The sequence below is a fragment of the Rhipicephalus microplus genome, chromosome X (assembly GCF_043290135.1).
Source record: "Rhipicephalus microplus isolate Deutch F79 chromosome X, USDA_Rmic, whole genome shotgun sequence".
Lineage (NCBI taxonomy): Eukaryota > Metazoa > Arthropoda > Arachnida > Ixodida > Ixodidae > Rhipicephalus > Rhipicephalus microplus.
In genome coordinates this window covers 217,217,435-217,241,466 of record NC_134710.1, presented here as the reverse complement: position 1 = coordinate 217,241,466, position 24,032 = coordinate 217,217,435, and the positions used below count along the sequence as shown (strand labels likewise).

Below are 24,032 nucleotides of genomic sequence, written 5' to 3'. Positions count from 1 at the left end.
CGCTTGGCAGCATGCTTGCCTTCTGGCAATATAGACAAAGATCGCGGAGTGGTTGATATTTGCTATGACAGGTGCCGCCACCCTACCAGCCAATCTTCCACGCATTCCAGAGTCAATGGGATCAGGAGCCTGGGTGATGCCATGCTACCAGAAGCTACACTGTGAATGGGTGGCTGAGCACCTGTTTTGCTGGGCCATAGTCATCTGTAGTGATTTGAAGCTTTAAAGCATTGTAATAAATTATATAGTTTATGCAAAGAGCTTAAATCAGTCTGTAAATGACCCTTAGGACTTGGTCTACTGGCTCAATGTGTTTGTACAAAATCTTCGCAACTGTTTCAGGGTTTCTTTAAAGGAACACTTAAATGAGACCGTGAATTGATCTAAGTTGATAACATGTACTCTGAAAACTCTAATAACATTTATTTCATCAAGATATGTCTGCTAATAGAGAAGAAAATCAAGATCAAAGTTTCTATTTTAACTGTCTCTTAAAGTCTCCACATGTTACGTCATGTATTTCGAAGCGTATTTTTCATATTTTGGTGGCATGGGCCCAACTAAATTTCTGTAACCTTTCACAGGGCAATGTACTTCACTTTTATCAATTGGGAATGGCGTATGGCTTTGAGAATTTCAAAGTGTAATCGCCACCCACATTTTCTTTTTGAGCATTTTTTCACTAATCATCATCTTGCAGCAAGCATGATGGTTTCAGTATTGCTAGATAGTCATTTTCTAATATGAGAAAAATTGTTTTTTTCTTCAGTGGCCCTTCGATGTTTCATCAAAGTATTTGTAATGACATTATCCTATATTTGGTTTACTTTGGTATACTTAACAATCAAAGAGGCTGTTCTGTTCTGGGTACGTGCCATCCTGATGTCAGGTGCCCACAACGGAACTGCTAAAGTTACATAGTAGTAGTATTAGTGCACTGCAAAATCACTCTTGAAGACATGATGTACACTCAAGGTCATGGTGTGTCCGTGACATGGCTTGTTTTCCCTTTGTTATCTCGCCCCCATGTAGCTTCCAGAGCACTTGTTGGGACAGAAAAATAGAGTGCTTAAAGTATGACACAAGTCTAACTCCACTCGTTCTTGATTGATCCATGAAATGTTTGGTGGCAATCAATTCATGAGTCAATAAGCTTTTGATTAATCTTCGATTACTTATAAAAGTGGTTAGAAATGCCTTAAAAAGGTAATCATGCAAAAATTTTTAGTTGTCATCTTTTTTCGCTATGTGAAAGCCATATTTTATTGGAGCCTGGAAAATATACTAGTGATTATGAGTGCACCCTTGAAAATTAATTATGCTATTTTTCTAAATGCTAGTTTCAGTTTATACAGTATCTTGACGTCACAGCACTGCAGGCATAAGCTTCTTTTCTCGAACTGATGCATGATATTGGGACATTTCCATGGTGGCTTTACATTATGGCTCAGTTGGTGACTCACAAGTGGCCTTTAATGTTTTTAGCAGCATGCTAACTGCAATCCTGTATGTTTTGATCCCTGACGTCGTCAGAACTAGCCATACTGATGTGTGAAGTCATCAGAGAGTAGTCATCTGAATTGACACTGTAGCCTGATGTCACGCTAGTGCCAATACAGTAGGTTCACTAAGCAAAAATTGACTAATATCAAAATAAAATACCTTATCAGCATTTATCAAATTTCACACTTGCCCAGAGTCATCTCTATATATAGAAATTTGTGTAACACAGTAAATTCTCCGTTGAAAAGTGGGGTCAGTACCACTTTAAGAGCAATATACACCAGACCTGCTGTAGGTTATGATTGGTTCACTTTTTGAGGGTACTGTTGAACATTGTGCACGGCGCTGACATAAAAAGGAAGAAGTGTCATGGAACAGATGCTTGTTTGTGCTCAGACTGTTCGAATGTATGCCATGTTGTAGACGGCACTGCGTGGAGCACCAGTAAAGGCTGCAGAGATATATCTCACACACATATCTCATCGCAATCTTTTATTATGTAAGGTAAATGAAATCAGGTCAAAGACACTTTGTTTGTTGCAAGAGTATATCTTCTGTGCTGGTACGTCAGTCCTGACAACATGTAGGGGCATTCAAGGTGGAGTCGGTGTTAAAATATTGTAATTTCGTCTACCTTTTGTGTCATGATGCAGCATCAGTGATGGAAGTGCTGCTTCAAACTGCTCCAAAAGAGAATGCTCCATGCTGCTCCGAACAGTAATTTTTGTTTGTAATTGCTCCAAAGCTGCTCCGAAATGACACTGAGAGAATGAGAGTGACAAATTTTTACTCTTTGATCAACTCGTAAGTCCTTAAGCAGAATTGGTGCACCTTTATATCATTGTGCTATTAGTGTGCAGCATTGTCGCCTCTGATCCCATTTGTGCGTGAGAACTGTCATATTGATCATATAGGCAATTTGGCTGTTTTTTTTTTTTTTTTGTCAGTTGGACATGCAGGCTAGTGTGGTGAATTGTGAAAATGAGCCGGATTGCTTTTATCTCATCTTTTATAGTCTACTTCTAGTTTGGCAACACTTATATGGAACTGTGGTTACTTCTAAAATGTGGTGCTTAGCTTTTCTGGTTCAATTTGATTTCTGCCCCAAATACTCGTATTTCAAATTGTAGCTCATTTCACAGCACATTTTTGACAACTTGCCATTGTTTGCATTATGAAATTTCCTTTGATTGTTGTATACTAAATACATTTCACAATAAATAATATTTAGAAGATACTTCGACAATGCTCTGAACTCCAATTAATGCATGGCAAATTTAATATCTGCTCCTAAGACACTAGTAGCTGCTCTAAACTAGCATTTTTTTCTGCTTTGAAAACTCTTATAGTTGCTCCAAAGTAGTACTTTTCGTGCTCCAAAGTATGCTCCAAAAAGTAAAAAGTCAATTCTATCACTGCATCATGACGTAGTAGTCCTTTTGTAAATTATACTGGAACTTGCCAAGAAAAAAAATAGACAAAGTTGTTTAGGGCACCCTGGCCCTTGTCAGTGTTTCTTCTAGCGTCTAGAGGACTAGTAGCTTCGCTGAGCACGAGAAAAAAAAGTAAGAATATGTTGGTAGGCTTTTAGGGAGCACTTGATAAGTACTAATTACTATTGGACAAATTTTTCACGTCTTAGCAATGCCTTGGTAGAAATCCTACGACTGATAACAGGCTGGTGGCAATCAATTGGTGTACACTAACTTGATGTTAGGGCCTTGAGGTTTTCAATTATGCTAAGTTGAGCTAACAAAATGTGCTGAGCAAGCACAGCATGATGATTCATAAAACAATGCGAGCATCATTCTTTGTTGATCCATTGGCGCATCCTTGAGCACTGGGAATAAAGGAAAGAAGAATGCCAGAAAGCCTCAGAGGAATGGCTGCATTTGATAGCTAAGCATTTTATACAGACACGGTGATACTTGTTCATATTACACATTATTTACCTTTCTTGTAACTTTTTGGAGGACTCATAGAGCAGCTGTCAAGGAGAAGTGTCTAGCAGTTCAGTCAGAATTTGGCATGGAGCCCTTTCCATGTATACCTTTTTATTGAAGAGGGGCAGCATATCTTTTCAGAACTTTTGCTTAGATGTGCATTTTTGGGGGTTGACACTTATTCACAATAGTCCAGAGGGCAACACAGCAGCACTGAAGGAGCCCTTGTTAGAAGGGTGCATAGCAATGGGTATTCTTCAACCATCATTTTCTGTAAGTGTGGAGTGAAAAACTAAAAGAAGAAAAGGACGAGCTGTGCCTTTCAAGCAAGGTTCTGGGCATCCAGTTGTATTTAAAGGAATAATGCCTGGGTTGTTAATGACATCTCATAGTGACTCAGCAAGTTTACTTACTATCTTTGAATGTGTTACAGGGCCTTTTCAAGTGCAGGTTAGATTTCCTATGTGCTGTCAGGAAACAACTAACATATGGTGTGTACCTCAGTAATCTGCAAAAGGTTGAGCTAAAAATTTAGAGCAATTATGATGGTTGCAGTATTTATAGAAAATGGGTTTAGGCAAAAATCGGTATTACTTCTTTTTTCTACACATTTAAGGGTGTCTTAGTGAGTCAGACAGCCTGTGATTTCATTACAATTTTTTATTATGCTGAGCTTTTGCATGTCTTTTGCTCTCGTCTTTACAGCTTACTGGGCTGTCAGCCGAACAGTCTCTCTCAGACACAGCCAAAGAGGATGATGACCGAGAGAATGAGCCCCCGCCTGCTCGGGCAGCTGCAGCAGAGGCTCCCCAGGAAAGCGTGCTGCTTGCAGATGAGTTACCTAGGAGCAAACTAGAGAAACAGGATTCCACCCAGAGCACTGACAGCCTTAAACGCCGCAAAAAGAAAAAGAAAAAAAAGAAGCAGCTAAACAGTCAGCACAGCCATGAGGATAAGCTGAACCACAGTGTAAGTACTGCTACGCTTTCAATCAATTCTGAAGCTTGAAAAAAAAAAAAAGTCACAGCTTAGCTGCAAAGGTGAAGCAATGAACGCGATAGCAACAAATTGGAAGGTCATGCGCAGAATGGCAGGCAGATTGAAACGTGCCCCACGTTTCTCACGCACAAATAATGCATAAAACATTCCGATAAATGCGAATAATTGCAGTGATCTCACTCCTGAGCCAACTGTGCCAAAGTGCGCCAAATCAAATTTACTGCGCCATCCTGATAATATCAAAGGAAATTTCGCCAAAGTGAGATTTGGAATCGTCTACCACCAGTGATATCCACGCCGGCTCGTCAAAACATGTTCACCTATTTCTTGGGGCCACCAAAGTCGCAATCGCGTACCTATAGTTATTCTGCTGAATAAACAGCAGTTGTACCTGCTTTCTAAATAATCCACGATGCTGTGTTTGTTGCTGACGCAACTTTTGTTCAGCAAATTTGTTTAATGGCGAAACGCACTTGCAGGGGCTTGTGACGTCTAATCCAATTAATTGATGGCGTAAAACTGTGGCGATGATTCATCAGACGGATGTCGTCCGTTCTAGGAATGCTGTTGATAGCTCATTTGACGAGTTGCGCGGCATGCAATTGAATGGATTTTTACCAATAATTCTCTGCATGCCGCCAGAATATCTGTCGCGTCTATTTCTGGACATCACGATCTAATTTTTTGTGTTTGCGTCCACAGAACAACACATGAACAATGGGAATGCGTTGGCACATTTTCTCTAATATACTTTATTCCTGGATATTCATTCGGAAAAGCTTTTTTGTATTGCCTTCCTGCAACACATCAGCGTTTGTAATCGCTGTTGCGGTAAAAGCCTCCAACAGACTCTGCCCTTTTGAACTCGATATTGCTAGGGTCTCACTACGATATTCCCGCGAGCTTTTTTTTAAATGTTATCTAATCAATGAAAGCATGCATCCTGGTTGGAGCAGCCGCAATTCGGTTTTAATACACGCAGTTTTCAGTGGTGGGGTCATTGCTGGCGGCTATTGCCAGAAGGCCCACTGTGAAGCGGCTTCGCCATGTTGCTCATACGCCCCTCAATTTACAGGCTCAGTAGCGTACGGTTAAAAACAAGACAAATTCGAACATCCTGGCATTGCATTCATTGCTTAAATTGTTTTTAAGGGGTGGGGGTGAGGGAGGTTGCGTCGCGCCAAGGGCGCAGTCCTGGACGCGCTATAGCTCGAGGCATAATGAGACTGCTCAAAAACTTTCTACTAACCACTGCTTCATATTTCAGATAATTAACAGCACGAAAACCACTTCAGCTACTGGAATGGCTATTGTCCCTTCAGCCACCGTTTTGATTTACGCGATATAGAGTCCGAAAGATACAATTTGTTACTATCATTTATGATCTTAGCAATGAAAGCGATACCTACAAATTGTATTTTTATACCAAATAATAAGGCTTGACGTCGTCCGCGACATGCACTAGTGGCGGGGTTGCCATTTCGAAGGTCCGCGCACTCGCAAAAACTTGCTGAACACGCGATGTTCGATATCTGTACAGCAACTTTGATGACTAGACACCCCTGAAACACCTCTTGCACGCCGACACAGGTACAAATAGAATAAGACTTGTTTAGAGCGCTCAGCCAGTGGTTCCAGCTGCCCTACTTTTTTTTTTTTTTTTTAGAAATATGTGAAGAGACGCCATAATTATACCAAACATAGTCATACTGCGTGTTAAGTACTTGTGCTATAATGTAAGCATCGACGAAAGCTTGTAGCTAACATGAGGTGGTAGCCGCGGCCAACAGCGCTCTTGACAGGCAGGCGTTCCGCTGCTCTAGATAAGTGTGATTTTATGAACGGCGAACGGGGCGTACGAATGAACCTCCAAAATGGTGCGACTAAGGTGTGGCCGCCTTGCGATCAAGACTCGGTGCACATCTCTATATGGCCTCTTCAGAAAGCGAAGCTCTTTCCCACAGTCACTTTGCGTTGAGAGTACTAGGTAGAAGGGTATACCATCTGTCTTTAATGCCTGCCAAAATAGTGAGTGCGCCAGCGATCACACCCTTACAGTCAAAGTTCATATAACAAGCCCCCCCCCCCTTGCGGTCCAAGTTGTTTCCTGCTTTTTGAAAACAGGTGGCACTTTTTTCTCTGCTTGAGTAACAATCTATGGCAGGCCTGACTTTTGAGGTGATGTTATTGCATCCGTTCTCTGTGCGAAGGAGATACATCGACTCTATTATCTCTGCTTCAGCCGCGTTCGTTGCCCCCGCTTTCGCATTTTTGCCCGCGTGCAAAACACAATGTGTGGGAGAATGTTGTTAATTTGGACATTACTCAAAACATGATGGTGACAGCCAGTGGCCTAGGGGGGGGGGGGGGCATCTGGAACATCCCTTCTCCCCCTGAAGTTTGTTTTTGCTGTCATGGCACATATTGTGCAAAAGGACCATTTGCCTGCCTGCCCTCCTTCAAATCAAGGTGCCTTCCCCCCCTTAAAAATGAAAGATATTCCTTCCTGCCCCCCTGGCGACGACAAAGTCTAGTCCAGAATATTGATTTAATTGCTGTCGCAATAAAAACATAATGGCTGTCGCCTTCAACACGTACTTCTGACTGGGCGAGTTGGTTAATGATAAAATGATATTGCTTTAGTGTAGTTAGTTTTCAGCGTGAAGAAAAGATGCTATACAGTCAAGAAGGGAAAAAACAGATGACAGTGTAAGCGCTAACTTCCAACTTTTGTTTATTGTGTACCCTTACAACACATTATATAGCTCATTCCACGTGACACTGCACACATGACAAAACCGTAAATGTGTGGTGCAGCACACGTTACCAAAGAAACCTAGTTGTGAACTGATCTCATTTTTCTTGCCTTCAAGTTGTCTTAGGCGAATGCGTAAGGTACCCTTTGATGTTTTTTTCTTTTTGCACTGCTTTTTAGAGTACACAATAGGGGGTTTTGGGTGTATAGACAGAACGCTCTGGCCACATAAAACACCGGTGCAAAAGGAAAACAAAGCGTGGTAAATTGTTCAGTTCCAGCACAAAGAGACGAGTGCCGAATGAGGTTGGCATTATAGACTTGCTAAATGACGTCATGTTACACCCAGCAATATAATCAGTTGTTAAGAAAAAAAAACCTTTTTTTTAATCTTTCAATTCATCTTAGATAAATGCAGTACTGACTGAGCGAGTCTTTAGCATTTGTCTACCAGATATGCTAATAACCACATGGTTACATTCAGAATGTTACTTCATGAAGTACTATTTTATTCAATCAGTATTCCGTTTATTTGCTAGGAAAATAATTACTGCACAAGTTTTTCTAGAATGCTCAACAGCATAATGACATTATTTTTGCATCATCAAGTTAAATATAGACTGCTCCTAAGATCTCTGGCGTCATGAGGTTTGTAATTAATCAGAATAATTTTAGCTCTTCACAAGAGCCCTTAAATATTTATTCATGTCCTTGAATGTAATTGCTACTTGCTTTTCCTTTAGTATGTGAAGTTAGCTGCTTGGGATTGCTCCAAAATAGAAAATTTTGCTGCTCCACAGTGCTCCAAAATGGAAATTTTCGCTGCTACAAAGTGCTCCAAAATGCAACTTTTGCTGCTCCAAATATTGCTTCATATCAACAGACCTCAGTTGCATCACTGTAAGCATCTCGGTTTCTACTTCGCTGTGTCTGAAAAGCGCGCTCTTTTCGGAAACGGAGACTGTGCATCGATTGCTGTGACCTTTGTGCGCCCGATAACTACAACAGAATCGTTCCAGTGAAAGCCAAAGGCCAACCAAGACGTACGATCCTCCCCACCATGAGATAGGGCAGGCGAGTGAGCGTCTACCCCCTTCTATAGGCGGGGCAAAGTATACGTGGGAGATGAGAGCGTGCGCTGCCACGTCGTCATGCCGACATGCCGACGCGCGCTCATTGCACCATCTTGCTGGTAATGCTGAAAACACAATAGTCCCCCCCCCCCCCCCCCCCCGAGACTCCTGTCACCAACAGTAAGTGGTAGATATAAATAGTTTGCCGTTTAAATGTTGAAGGATGTGCACCTGCTTGGCTCAGTGGTTAACACCTTGCACTCGCGTTTCAGGGGTCCTATGTTCGATTCTGTGCGCCAGAGTCTTTTTCTGGATTTTTTTCTTGCGTTTTCATATAAATAGATACGTATACATATATGGTGAGTGGCGGCGACATCCACGACGACGTTGACGCCGGCAGCAAAATCCAGCCGAGAGTGTGCAGCACACTCTACTTTTATTGCTATCGCAATAAAAGTAGAAATGACTATGTTGAGCGAAACGGTCCACCAGTTGCTAACATCTTTAAGAAGCTAGTTAGCAATGTGAGAGTGAATAGGTGTTTAGCAACCAGGATGTGCAGCAGCTGCTGTACACTTCGCAAATACACTTGTGGTTGCTGCAAGTTTGCTGACTCTGTTTCAACAATACTGACAGTTAAACATTTGTGCCTTAGCAGTTGTGAACCTTAACATACAGGTTGTTTACATGATGTTGCCCACCAAGGATACTTGCATTGTTTTTTGGCTGCCACACTTGATGCCTATTTGTAAACAAATGTCACTACTGGGCTTTGGATTGTTTGCCTCAGCTTTACTATTTACTGATAAATTTTACTCAGTGTACCTCAGCATTGCCTCTGTTTGCCTTTCATTGCAATTTGGTTCATTGCAATTTAGTTTCATTGCATCACAGCCACTGAACTGATTTAGTGGCTGTGATGATGTAATGCTTTCAAGTTCAAGTTTATTCTTTCTCAAGGTATTACAAAACTATGTATATGTATATCACATAATAATGCATCTTAGTGATTGCACGATTGTGGGACATGCTGTTTTTGACATTGAGTACGTGCATTAGTTTTGGATGTTGCTTTGCATCATGTCAGTAGCTCTTTCAAGCATGTGTGTAGTTGGACTTCGATGTAATGAACTTCAGTGTAACAAAATTCTTGTTGTAACAAAGTATTTCACTTTTCACAACTTCATGTCCATAGAACACCATGTACTGTTTTGAACCTCAATATAATGAACAAAGGGAAAATAGACAACCATTTATTTGTGGCACAACACCACAGGGAAATTTATATGGACTTGTCAAGGAAATTCGTACGGACCTTTCTGTCATTTTGCAAGTCTCCGCAGAACTCATTTGTATTATTCAATATAATGAAATGTGTTATCCATGAATTCAATGTAGCAAAGTTTTAGTGTGTCCTCAGAGGAAGACCAAGGTGATAAATTGAACCTTCTCATTAGGCATAATATGATTGATTGATTGATATGTGAGGGTAAACGCTTCAAAACCACCATATGATTATGGAAGACGCCGTAGTGAAGGGCTCTGGAAACTTCGACCACTTTGGGTTCTTTAACGTGCACCCAAATCTGAGCACACGGGCCTACAGCATTTTCACCTCCATCCAAAATGCAGCCGCCGCAGCCGGATTTCAATCCCACGACCTGTAGGTCAGCAGCTGATTACCTTAGCCTCTAGACCACCGCAGCGGGGCATCATGTGATGGAGTTGTATGCAGTATTCGTGAAAGGTTATCCTATATTACCACAGTGCGTTGGACCTGCATTTATTTCTGGTTCATGCATGACGTTCACTTGCTGTGAAAAGGACGTCATTGCTTTGCCAGCACAGCATCAAGCTGTAGTTGCCGGGTTTCACTGCGAGAAAATTGATTTGTTTCTTGTCGTTGAAATGAGATTTTCTACTGTTCACTGCAAAAAAAAAATTCTTTGGCAGCTATATTTAGATTAACTCTTTCATTACCAGAAGAAAATGGCTATTTTCTATATGTCGCGAAAAGAGTGCTTTTCGTAGTTTGAAAAGTACTTCAGCACGAATTGCAGCATACCAAATTATGCATAATAAAATGTTCTTTCTTTTTAAACAATATATTGTCGCATTCTAAACGAAGGCGACGCTTATAAAACAATTATACACAAGGTCCAAGTCGCCCGAGAGCGGTTGGCACAGAACAGCCAAAACAAAGGCATGAGCACGAGGACTACCGCGTCTTCGACTGCCTCTTTCATGCTGGCAGATAAAGTGCGAGGCATTGCCCCTTCTCCCGAAAGAGCATCATCGCCTAGATGCTAAATGATGCGCTTGCGGTAAACAAACAGAAACATAATGTCCGTAAAATCTTGAGAGTCACAATTTATGGTATGGTTTTAATTGCACCACCAGCACAATCTCTGGCCGTCGGCGTCGTGGTGGTTGGCTACCGTCTGGAAGGACTTCGCTAGTTGAGGTCGCTCACTCGTCGTAGCACCTTGTACGGGCCGAAATAGCGTCTTAGAAGTTTGTCAGAAAGGCCTTTGTGGCGAACGGGGTACGAACTAGCACTTGGTCACCCGGTTGGTAGTCGACTTGTCTCTGGCGGAAGTTGTAACGTTGTGTGTCAATCTCCTGTTGATTCTTTATATTCACACGGGCTAGTTGGCACACTTCTTCATCTCGTTGAACAAAGGACTCGGTGTCTTCATCAAGATTGTCGAGTTTGTCCATGTCGCATGGTAGCATGGCATCCAACATCGTCTACACATCACGACCATATAGAAGACAGAACGGAGTGAAGCATGTAGTCTCTTGCGCAGCGGTATTGTACGCGAATGTTACGTAAAGGAATTACCTCATCCCACCTTTTGTGCTGTATGTCTATGTACATAGCCAGCATATCAGTCATTGTTTTGTTCAGTCTTTCGGTCAACTCGTTCGTTTGTAGGTGATAGGCTGTAGTTCTGTGGTGCGCGGTGTAAGTTATGGCGTATTCGGTTGGGCCTTTGCGAGTGCTCGAGAGCGCTCTGAAAAGTGGCTGCACCTTCGGTTGGTAGTATTCAAGCGCTCGGACTACTTTCGGTTGGCTCTTTCAGAGCGTTGGTCTCTGACTCGGAGCGCTGCCGACCGCGCTGACTTCAAAGTGGGAGCATGGCGCGATCTGACCGAGAGGACGGGTCACGTGACACTAGCCGGCCAATCACATGGCTGCCGGCAGGTGAACGAGGTGAGGTGAGGAGCGCGAGCGTGCATTTCGGAGTAGGGCATCGTCGGGTGCGTAATAGTTTGTGCACGTGTGTTGTTAATGATGTTGTTGTATGTGTTTGGGGCTAATTCACAGCTACGAAGTCATAAATGCACCATGTCAATAACGAGGCGGCTAATGAAGGTGAAGGAAATGTCAATGCTGTCGTTACAGCAGCTCGCAGACAGCCTGCCTTGAAGATAGCAGTTCAGCTGAGGACGATCGCCAGATTTATGTGCACAGCTCAGAAGGCTTTCGCTACGCCCAGACATGTCAGTGATGTCCACTGAACTGATCGGCACCATTTGTTGACGTGGCGCAGCAATGTTTACTTCGCAGCTTCTGGCGCTGGTTGCACGGTTGCGCTACGGGCGCGCTGCTCTAACCGCTCTGAGATCGCCGATGTATTTAGTTGGTACGCTGCCTCTTGCACTCCGATTGCGAGCTGCCTTTGCATCTGGCAACTCAAAGCCAGAGGACCAGAGCGGTCAACCGAATATGCCATTAGCTGGAAGACGTGTTCAAGGAGCCTGCCGTAAACACCACTCCTCGATCTGTGATGACGCAGGATGAAGCACCGTGGCGTAGTACAATGCTCTCTACGAAAAACTGGGCAACTTAGGAAGCTGTGCCTTTGGGAAGAGCCCATGTTTCTGCATAGCGGGTTAAATAATCTGTAGCGACGATTATTCACTTGTTTCCCGAAGACAAGGAAAACAATCCCAGGAGATCCATGCCGACCTGATCGAAAGGTGTTCTGGGTGGAAGTTAGGTAGCGCAGAGCAGAGACAAAACGCGAGCACACGAAATTCGTTGAGACCATTGTTGCGTGTTGTTTTTTCGCGGTCGTGCTCATCAACCTCGATTTACCAATAGCCACTTTTCAAATCAAGGGAATAAAAATGCTTCGCTCGCCGTCGCCCGGTCAAGAGTCATCAATACATGGCAGCGAATAAATGTCCTTTTTTGCGATGTTGTTGAGCTTTCTGTAATTTACACAGAAGCAAAGTATGCCATCTTTCTTTTTGACCAGGACGACAGGTGATGACCACGGGCTGTTAGAAGGCTGAATAACGCCATCGTCAATCATTTCCTTCACTTGCTCCTTGATATCTTGATGTTCTTTCTGCGAGACATGGTATGGCTGTTGGTAGATAGGTCATGCATCATCGTAAGTGATTATTCGGTGCTGCGTGATTGGCGTCTGACTGACTTTAGACCATTGGGCAAAGCATGCCTGAAATTCAAGTAGCAGCTGTCGCAAGGCTTTCTGGTCCTTTTCCGATAGTGCATTGTTGATGTCAACATCTGTTACGGCTGTTCCATCACGGCTAGTGTCATCGCATGCAAAACACTCAGTGACGTCCTCCAAGGCTTCAGAGTAGGCGACAGCAGTGCTATAGGAAAGGTGACAATGTTTATTTGTGAAATTTGTGACCATGACCTCACTTTGACCATTCTCAATCTCAACGATGCCTCGTGCTACAGATATTCCAAGCGCTAGTAACAGGAAGACGTTGCATTCTGCCACTGTTTCACCATCATCTGTAACCTTAGAAGTCACCTCGATCATGATACTCTCACGAGGTGGTATTGTGATGCTGTTGTGTTTAACACGAAAAGCGGCTGTATGACGACGGGTCTCCTTTAACGCAGCCTTGGCTGTAGAAAATTAAATGCAGCGTCTGGGCAAGTCGATTATGGCACCGTGTTCTTGAAGAAAGTCCATTTCGATAATCAATTCGCGGAAACATTCACGTAGCACGAGGGAACTAATAAAAAACGTGGAACCTCGTATTTGCAGCCTGGCAGTGCACGCTCCAAGGGGTTTGATGACGTGCCCTCCCGTCGCGCATACGTGTGACGCTGTCCAAGGCATGATAACTTTTTTCAGTAGAATTGACACTGTTCTGCTAATAATCGAATAATCAGCGCCAGTATCGATTAAAGCTGTTACATTTCGACTGTCGATGAGCACAGGTATGTCCGTAGAAAAGTCTGCTAAGATACAGGCGTCGTCGAATTGCCGTCTGTCAGTAGTCTCATCGATTGGCGGTCGAGGTATTCAACACGTCGAGAATCAGCGGCCTTGCCTTGAGAGGTCACTGACGTCAGTTTTCCAGGCGAGGGCTCAGAGATCATCCTTGCGACATCCGATTGCTGTGGAGGGGAAAAGGCTTTCATACTCTGTAATCTCAACGCGAAGTATGTGGGCCATGTGCCGATGTCTGTCGAGATAGCACACGTTTCAGCGCCAGCGACCACGCCATTATGGTCAAAGTTCAAGTTGCGGCTATAACAATGCAGCCTCCCCCCCCTAAGTTTCTTCTCCTAATGAAAGACAAGCGGGGCGTTTTCCTTCTGCTTGAGGAGCCACCAACAGCAGGCTTTGCATACTGAGTGATGTTATTGCACATATGCTTCATGCAATGAAAGTGGCCGGCTCGTTTCATTTCTGCGTCAGCTGAGCTTGCACGCTCTAGTCGACCATGTAACATCATATGCACAAGGCAATGTTGTCGGTTAGAACTTTATGCTGAGCATGGCAGGGTTGGCGGAAACCTTCTGAGAGTGTCCATATCATTGCTATGCAATGTAAGGGAACATTTAAGTTATCTCGTCCTCTCATTTGTATATATCAGGAGTTGTGTTTTGTCCTGAGCATAAGATTTCATCCTCTCTACTGCTGAATGTATTGACTCTTAACTAAAAAAGCCCTTGTTTTATGTACAACTGTGGATGCACAGCTTTGCCTCTGTATTTCATTGATAAGATGACCTGAGCATAAGATTTCTTGATTATTGTTTTTACTTTTATGGAGTCTCAGTAGGTTTTGAATGAAGGTAACTTTTATGCTTCACTTGTTCATGTCAGCTGGGGTGTGTTATAACCATCTGTTTTTCATTCGTCTGATGTCAAGTGTATGCAAAGCATTTCTGACTTCTCCTTTTCTCTGGGTTATCCCACTGTAAGCTTTGATATTTTAATGAATGAAACACATACACACTTTTTTTTTGTAGGTCAGGTGGTTTCATCAGTATTGATTTTTATTTAAAATCACTGCAATTCCTAATGTTTCCCAGAAATTAAAAAAAAATGAAACAGTGATGTTTGAACACAGATGTATGCTCCAACATTGACTTGCATTGCTACGAAACACACCCTTTGATGCTCCAAAGCTGCTTCAAAACAGCATTATTTCTGCTTTCTGAGCTGCTCCAAAAGATTGAAACCCACTTTCACCCCTGTACTATTCAAAGTTGTTTGGACCTCCTTTGAACTAGAAAGAGTGGCATTTGCACAGGCCTTGTTTCAACTTCTTGAAAATATTATGCGGGTTAGTTGGGTCATGTCTAATATGCCCATTGTTTATTAATTTGTGATATATACTATTTGAATTCAATTGTAAATTATTTGACCAAAACCACTCTTCGCTTCGAATTCACTGCGAACCTCTAATTCCCTTTTCACAAGCCTATTCGAGAGTGATAAAGCACAATCCGGTGTCGCCTGCTCGGGTTACATAGTTAAAGAGAGAGCTGGCAATGCACAAAATCAGGATCAAGCGGTTGAAAGAAGTTGTGGAAGAGCAGGAATTCACTGTGGCAGCGCAGCAACCATTCACTACTAGAGCTGACAAATAAGCTCTTTGATGTGTTTTATTCTAATCAGAAAGTTTTAAAAAATTCAAATAAAATTAAATATTCTCTCAAAATGAAGGCTTTCGGAGGAACCACTTTATAGTAGGGACGCACTCATAGAAACTTGAATCTAAGTGCAACTTGTAGACGCAAAGCGGTCAGTGAAAAGTCACATTATGAGGTATGATACGAGATCACTGCTCTCAGAACACACGGACTCAGCTGATGCGGGCGGGGAATCTAAACACAAGCTTTTACAACAATGATATTGTCACGGGTTCGTGACGTCAACAAAGAAACAGATAGTAGGATGAAGGTTAAACTGTTTATTTGGGCGAACTTGTGCCCGGTAAACTGAAAGTCTGATCATAGTAGCAGACCTGCACTGACAGCGGTGAACGGATCGTCAGCCGTCGATCAACTAACAAGCGGCGAAGCGTGTCGGCATTTATACATTTGTCGTCAAATGTTCTAGCGTTATCGCTAGCGGTGACATAGGCTCCAGAATAATCTGTATAGTTCGCGGAGTGGGCGTGATCTTATAAAAATGACCTACTACAGTCCTGAAGCTTCTCAAAGACTGCAGGCGCGGTTTGTGCTGAGAATTACGTAGTGTATTGGGGCGATAACAAAACTTGAGAAAAAGAATGTGGCATTGCCCCCTCTGAAAAAGGCATCCTTTCGTTGCTTCAATGGAAGATGATAGTTCAACAATAATGTAAGAAAGTACAAGCAATAAATTATATTACAGCACTAATACAACAACAAATTGCACTGTTTCAGCTTGTCAACGCGCTTGAAACGGCCTGAGGCGCGCGACATGGACGACTTCAGGTCGCGGGCGTTGTCGTTGAGAGTTCGTGATGCCGTCAGGGACAACCTCGTAATCGAGTAGGCCGAGACGTCGAACCACCCTGTACGGTCCGAAGTACCGTCGCAGAAACTTTTCACTGAGTCCCTGTCGGCATATTGGCGTCCACACCCAAACAAGTTCATTGAGCTGGTATTCCACGAAGCGTCATCAAAGATTGTAACGATGGCTGTCGGTCGTCTGTTGGTGCTTGATACGGAGGCGCGCGAGTTGTCGGGCTTCTTCGGCGCGCTGAAGGTACTCATTAACATTGAGGTTTTCTTCATCTGTGACGTTGGGTAACATGGCGTCGAGCGTCGTTGCCAGGCTTCTTTCGTAAATCAATTTGTATGGAGATATCTGCGTCGTCTCCTGCACCACTGTGTTGTATGCGTAGGTCACGTACGGAAGAATGGTGTCCCACGTCTTGTTTCGAACATTCGACTTGCCGTCGAATGTTCTAGCATTATCGCTAGCAGTGACGTAGGCTCCAGAATAGTCTGTATAGTTCGCGGAGTGGGCGTGATCTTATAAAAATGACCTACTACAGTTTTGAAGCTTCTCAGAGACTGCAGGCGCGGTTTGCTCTGAGAATTACGTAGTGTATTAGGGGGATAACAAAACTTGAGAAAAAGAACGTGGCAATGTCGCCAGCCAAATCAAACACGTCACTAGTGACAAGCTAAACAACCTTATTCAATATTTCTATAGAAAACTCAAGCAAACACAAGGTAGCGTGAATGCGGCGTCACCAATGTTCGACTGACCGCGGGGGACCCACAGACGCTCTGCTGGAGATGTCCATCCACGATCACTGCTAAATGCCAATGAGCTTCAATACTTTTTCCCGTGCACTGGGCTAGCCTCTTCACCGCAGCCGTGTAGCGGCGCTGCTGGCATCATCACTAACTCTGACCCCGGCGAACACAGTGACACCTCCCTCTTGGCGGCTGTTGAATCTTAATGCGGCTTATTCGTGTGATGCGCGCCGTGTGGCTCAAACTACTTTACAGGGAGGGGGGTAATAGCACCCCACAACATTGACACAGTGACACCGTTGCCTATAAGAGGGGTCTTTTGACGGTGAAAAGCCGCACTGCTCCTGATTTGTAATTTTAGTATAGTGTGTATAGGAGGGAATACTTTAAACACGATTGCAGTGATACACCATTGCGAGAGCACAGCTTGATTTTGCTCTTGTTTGGATTTTTCAGCTCTTGTGCGGTGCGAGTCAACACAATCAGTTCCTATGAAAGTATCGTGCTGTATCGGCATTTTTGTGTCTAGTCCTTGAGAAATGTCATCCTAATTTTTTAGTGGCATCTTAGCATTTTTTCAGTGCTAAGGTGATTTGTTTTATTTTATAGGCTCGTGGGATGCTTTACAGTGATATGCTATTGTACTTTGCTATGGTAAGGTGATTTGTCATACTTGTCATGTTATCTTGTAAATCCAGTCAGTACCATTATGTTATTAATAATCAATTCAAATATTTTTAAAAGTAGTTTTATTTGTGCCTCGTTAATTTCATGGACTCTTTGCTCCTTGTGTGTCGGCAATAGGTTGCTGCTGTAAACCGTGATTCTGTTGCTTCAAATGGAAAGTTGACCAGCTTCAGAAGCATGAATTTCGGTTTCCAACTGTTTTTTCTTCTCCAAGTTGCCCAAAAACTAAAAAAAGTCACACCCATCACTGGTCAGCCTGCATTTGCGCAGTTTGTTCAAATATTCAGCCAAACCAGTCAGGGACTGTAGTTGTAAATTGATTGAACGTGTGACGTAACAATGGATTGTCACAAAAATTTACGCTTTGTCTTCCTGTTTAGCTTTGATAAAGTGGGCTGCTGTGATGATAGATTTTGTTGTGAAACATAGTGCCGGCAAGAAAATGTTGTGTGGTTTTGGAAACTGAAATTGTTTGAAATGAAATTTTTAAAGCAGGAATTCCTATTGTGTGCAAATTCATTGACAGCATTCAGTGAGTGTAGCATCAAAGGTGCATGCACACAGGGGGTGGGTCGCAGAAGTTCTATGACCGACTGGGGCGCACGCACGCTTACAAGCAAGCAAGCACATGTGCATACGCTTGCATGCATGAAATAAAACAAGCCCACATATGTGCATGCACACGCAGTTGCAAAAAAGCAAGCATGCAATATATTTGTGCTGTGATTTAGATCACTAAGCTATTAAAAGTCTTAGGACATTGGATTTAGATTGCCACAAGTGTGACTAACGTAAATTTCTCTGCGTCTTTAATTCTACTTTAAAGCTGTCTTCTCCTTCTGTTTTGGTTGGAAGGTGACATGTTTCAGATCGATCGCTCTCTGCTTGATTTTTTTGTCCGTGAGTCAAGTTGTGAAGCTTCAGAACCCTTTAGAAGTGCAAAGCAGAGTGGGGAATCCGTCGCAACTTATTACATGTAAGTGGCAGCATTTAGGAATCTTGTTGCCACTTTTTTTTCTGTGCTATATTTCTTACAAAGACTAATTTCACTGGTAATGTTACCACCGTACATTTCAAGGTGCTTGTAACAAACTAATCATTAAAATTGGGCTAGCAAAAAGCAACAAAAGGCAGTGCTGCCTGTTTTTGCTTGCTTTTAATGGGAAACAGTATTTACTTTGTTGCCCTGGCTTTTTATGAAGGAAAAAGTAAACTTAAGGGCCAGTTTTCTTTGTTAGACACAATATTAGTGAGAATTAACAGACACCAATGCCAAAGAAAGTATAGAGGATGTTTTTAAAAGTAACTAATGTAAATGTGAAGGAAAAGTGGACAAAATAGATGACTTGCCACCGGCAGGATTCGAACCTACGACCCTCAAATAACTAAGCCGATGCTCTACCACTGAGCTATGGTGGTGGTCATCCCCACATCCACTGTATAGGGTATATGTGGGCATTTAAACATGGAAGTGTCGGTCAGCACTACCTGTTGCCATTAGGGCGAGTGTAGGAACACTCTTTGTGCCTGTTGCATCACGTAGCACGTGATCTTATTACGAGATGGCAGCTGACCAATGCCACTTCATTTGCAATGTTCTAAACTCACTGACCTTAACGCAAAAGCAGGCACAAATGGCACAAAGAGCAAGACTCTTGAATGTGGCAGCAAGCAAGTTGCTTTTGTCAATATGGACATTTCTCATCAAGAGCCACTTTTTGATCTTCAGTTGTGGTCATTCACTTTTCTTTCAATCGTTGGGGGTGAATGCTTAACATTAGTGCACATATCTTCTTCCTTTTTGCTTTGGTTGCACTCTCATTGGTGTGAAAAATGCTTGTGTGTCATTGAGTGGCATCAAACTAACCCAGTTGGTCGAAATTAATGCAGAGCCTCTCTTGCCGTTTGGTTGTCGTTGCTGTAGGATGTTCTTAAAACCCCATGCACCCAGCACATACATATCAAGCTTTTAAGCATTTCAGTTTCGGTGATGAGTGTCTTTTGATATATGACAATTGTATTGTAAAACTGAACACAATCAGAACTTAATATGACTATCTTATGGCCTGTGCAGTATGAAGGCCTCTCCCTATATTCTCCAATTATCCTGTCAATAGCATTTCTTAATTGCGAGATGCAGTGTTGCAATTTCACAGATGCAAACAGTATGCATTTCTTCGTGCATGCACATTATTTGATGGCATTTAACATGATACCTTACTTGCGCTTTTCTTTTGTTCTGAAAAAATGGTCCTTTTATTTTTTCAGCAGGAAGATGAAGTAGCAGCCAGTGTGCGAGAGGTAAACAGAATACTGGGGGAGCCTGAGAATCTGCCCCATGTTGCCGGCATTACTACCACTGTCTGTGGGCCCTCTCGGGCAGAGAAAAGCCTGCTTTCTGTGGATCAGCGCAACCTCAATCCGGAGAATGAGTTGCGGAGAATTTTTGGATCTAGAGTTGTCCAGGCTGAGCAAGCGTGAGTTTCCCCCCCCCCCCCCCCCCTACTTTACATTCCGCCACTCACACTCCGTGCTTTTTGTTGTCATAAAATTTTACCTGGGTGACCAGTACTACTGAATTACACCTTTATATTCACCTTTTAGAAATGTATATTTGGATAAAAGTAGCTATGGTTGTTATATGGCTGATCAATTTGTGTTGATTTAAATGAATTCTAAAACCCGTTTGCTGAATAAGCAATTGTGAGTTGATAGTCAGCGCTGTGTCTTGTCGTATGTTGCCTTAGTAAGTTTTTCTCATTTCATTCGTGCTGTAACATAATGAATTTGAAAGGTTTGCCTTTTTAACAAGATACAATCTCTTGGTCATTTTCCTTTATGATGGCTAATTTTCAAGATGGCTAGTTTTTAGCGAAATATTTTGTTGAACCCACCTATATCGATATTTAAATGCCACTACGCGTGCATTGTGATGACTCAGACTGTTGCAATAATGGTGATGCAATTGGTGCCCCTCTCCTCATCCTCTCTACTGCTGAATGTATTGACTCTTAACTAAAAAAGACCTTGTTTTATGTACAACTGTGGATGCACAGCTTTGCCTCTGTATTTCATTGACAAGAGTGGCCAACCTATGCTCTCCCTTTGTTGATTTCACGTGCAACAAGTGGTGTTGGGTCTTTTCAAAAGCTGGAATTTCACGGCTTTCATGGCTCCTCTAGCCTCTGCAGCCACCACAGATGACCAGCATGGATTGCAAAATCGTGCTAGCTAGAGAAGGTGCGTGCTCACGTGCACTCCCTTGTCAATCTTACCGCACACTCATTGGCGGTTGATCCATCAATTGTGGCGTGTCAGTGTGTGTGTTGTGTGTGTGGTGTCAGCGCTTTTTCCTAGTTGCACTAAGTTGTAATTCAGGATGGCAAACAGGAATTCTGTTGTGCCTATAGTGGGCATGAAACTAAATGCACTGGACCCTGTTATAAAGAGAGCAATATTGATGGAACACTTACAGCTGCTAACAACTGCGCGTTGGTGAAGTAGTCTGTCAAAATGATATTGACGATTCTGAAAAACAAGGAAAAGATTCATCTCCCAAAGCCAACTCATCGGAAAGAAAGCACTTACGAAAGGCCATCTATGCGGACGTAGGGACCACAATGCTCACTTGGTTCGTCAGTGTACAGGCTCGCTTCATTCAGATAAGAGGTCCAATAATGTTATGCGAGCCAAAGAATTTGCATTCTTTCCAGACTTCTGACCAAGCAGTGGGTGGCTACATTAACTTAAGGTGTGGCATGGGATTGTTTTTAAATTGATTCTCAGTGAGGTTACTTCAGCAAGTGACCGACATGTTGCCACTTAGCTTGAAACCAGCCAAGTTATTATTTGAATATATGCTGAGCAGGATGTGTTTAATGCAGACAAAGCTGCATTACTGTATCTTATGTTTTGATACAAAACGCACACCATGAAAGGTGGCATGTGCACTGGTGGAAAATGCCATAAAGTGCGTTCCTCAACATTTCTGGGAACTAATATGAATCTATTGATGGAGTATCTGTGTCATTAACATCATTATGCACCAAAATAGTTCATATGCCCCATCCTGTGTCAAACTACCCCTGTTACGCCAAACTTCTTTATCTGCGCCATACTGCTCCGCAGCACCTGAATTTAGCTGCAAAGTATGACAGCCATCTAGCTTTTGGTTTTTGTCAAAACGATTATGGTTTTGGTTTCAGCGAAGCTGTGATCGGCTATGAATGTTGACTGAAAAAACGCTACGCACTGTAGAAGCAAAAGAAAAAGAAAGGGGGGAAAAAAGCTGAGGCAGCTATATTCTATTAGCCTCGACAGTGCCAGCACTACACCACAATGGTATTTGCTTCTGTTTTCTGTGTGCATCACAGATACCAGAAATACAAGACCAAGAATGGAAGGTGCCCCGCCCCGGTGGTCTAGTGGCTAAGGTACTCGGCTGCTGACCCGCATGTCGCGGGATCGAATCCCGGCTGCGGCGGCTGCATTTTTGATGGAGGCGCAAATGCTGTAGGCCAGTGTGCTAAGATTTGGGTGCATGTTGAAGAACCCCGGGTAGTCGAAATTTCCGGAGCCCTCCACTATGGTGTCTCTCGTAATCATATGGTGGTTTTGGGACATTAAACCCCATGTATCGATCAATCAAGAATGAAATGTGGATATGTGTTGAAAATAGGAATTCTGAAAATGTGCTATTCCTAAAGCTAATAATGTCCCCCCACTCTCAGAATGTCCACCACAAGCAAAAATGTCTAGGGGGAACTGCGCTCTATACATACATATACAGTTAAAACTCAATTTAACTAAGTGTTGGCTACCCCCACATTTTTTTGTTGTTCTAAAAGCTCATAAAACCAGTAAAGGAATTTTTGAGTCCCTAGACATTTAAAATCATACTGTCGCAGCACCCAAAAGCTACTGTGGCATTGTTATTGCTGCTAACCGAAGTCTGTGCATGTGGAAAGTCAGTGTGTGCAGCTTAGACATGAAGTCTTCCATGTCAGGGGGATGTAGACCAGGTACACAGTCATGTCGAGCTATGATAGGCTGCTGATATTCAAAGAAGGAGGGAACGAATGCAGTAATTATGTCAGTAGATAAAGTAAGAAAGTTGCGAGAAGACTATAAGTATCATCGTTTGCATTAACCATGAAATAATGAAAGCAACCACTATAGAACATTGTTGCTGCATTTGCACAGGCGATAACACACTGCTGTCCTAGGCGCCGTCACTCATGTAATAGTGTTGCTGACTATTAAGTCATTTGTTTTGTGTATGGGCATGGTGTGCAGCCTCATCACAGTAAATCTAGCCCCGCAACTGTGGTGGCTATATGCTTCAACTTCACAGTAGAGAGCACACTCAAAGAAAAAAAGACATCTGCGTATAAATTAGAAAGATATCACTACATTTTATTCATTTATTTCAGGAAAAGATTTGCTAAAGTGGGTTGGGAATCAGCTGCAGCTTCGTTAATTCAGGAGGGGGACATCATTAAGTGCTTTGGGCAGCTGCTGAGGAATGGAAATTTCTTTGTTCGATATTTCATAAAATAGGGTTTTGTTAGATTGAGTTTTAACTCTATTAAATGCTGCGGCATAGATTTTGGTTGACTTAAGGCCAAACCTCATAAGCTCGAAAATGCACGCGACAGCGACGAGCGATGCGGCGTAGATCGTCTTCGCGCGATCAGTCGCTAGCGCAGGCAAAGCTCATTCACGCGACGACTTCGGCGAGTGAACTCCACTGTTGCTGGCATGAGGCCGTCTACTCACACCAAGAAAACCGCGTAGCGAGCGGTATGCAATTTAAAAATAAGATATATTGTTGTGTAATGAAACGGAAAGTGTTTATTATTGCCTTGCAGCACTTTTTTATATGCACATGCGTAATAAACATTGCGTTATTTCTTGTTGCGCATATGTGACTCGGACAGGGTCACGTGCATTTATGTAGTCTTTCTCTTTTCCGGTTTTTCGCTATTGGCTGCTTGAGCCCAGCACTTCCAGGCGATGAGCGACGGTTTCCAAATCTGGAGAACCGAGCGATCGCGCGAAAACGAGCACGCGCATGTCGCGCGAACGCCCTGTTTCGTCGCTCATAGCGTCGCTCGTCGCTGTCGCGTGCATTTTCGCGCTTATGAGGTTTGGCCCTTAATTATCAGTAATTACAAGTCCTGGGAGATGGCAGCAGCTCATTTAATCCAACAAGAATTACACTGTGTGTGTACTGTTTGTATATTGTGTAGGTTTCTCTTTGTCCTATGGGAATATCTGATATACTTGGTCATGATGTCTGATATGATGCATGAGTACTGGGGTGCGTTCTTTGTTGGGATCCACATTTCTGCCATCATACTCATGCTTAAGCAACTGTCTGAAGTTGATTGTGTAAAAATTAGACTCCTCAAAATATTCGAGCACTCCAATATTCTCACAAATATTGCAGTTTCAAATTCACTTCAATTTGAATTTAAAGTATTTGAAATTTTTAAGTATTCAAAATGAACAAACATGTTCAATTAATCTGCATGTAACCTTCTAATGAAGGTGGTTTCACTGCAGTGAAGGGATGTGATACCGTGA

General features: G+C 42.8%; 1 protein-coding gene across 3 annotated transcripts in view; it reads left to right on the top strand.

Moving 5' to 3' along the window:
* The window catches only part of Nulp1 (Nuclear localized protein 1), a 113,454-nt gene that overhangs the window by 3,648 nt on the left and 85,774 nt on the right, over window positions 1-24,032 (top strand). For 2 of the 3 annotated variants that reach the window (XM_037435580.2, XM_037435581.2), the window contains exons 3-4: window positions 4,152-4,415; window positions 19,713-19,921. In XM_037435580.2, the coding sequence (XP_037291477.1) occupies window positions 4,152-4,415; window positions 19,713-19,921 (473 nt within the window). The remainder of the gene's footprint in view (window positions 1-4,151; window positions 4,416-19,712; window positions 19,922-24,032) is intronic. The other variant, XM_037435582.2, reaches the window with a different exon arrangement.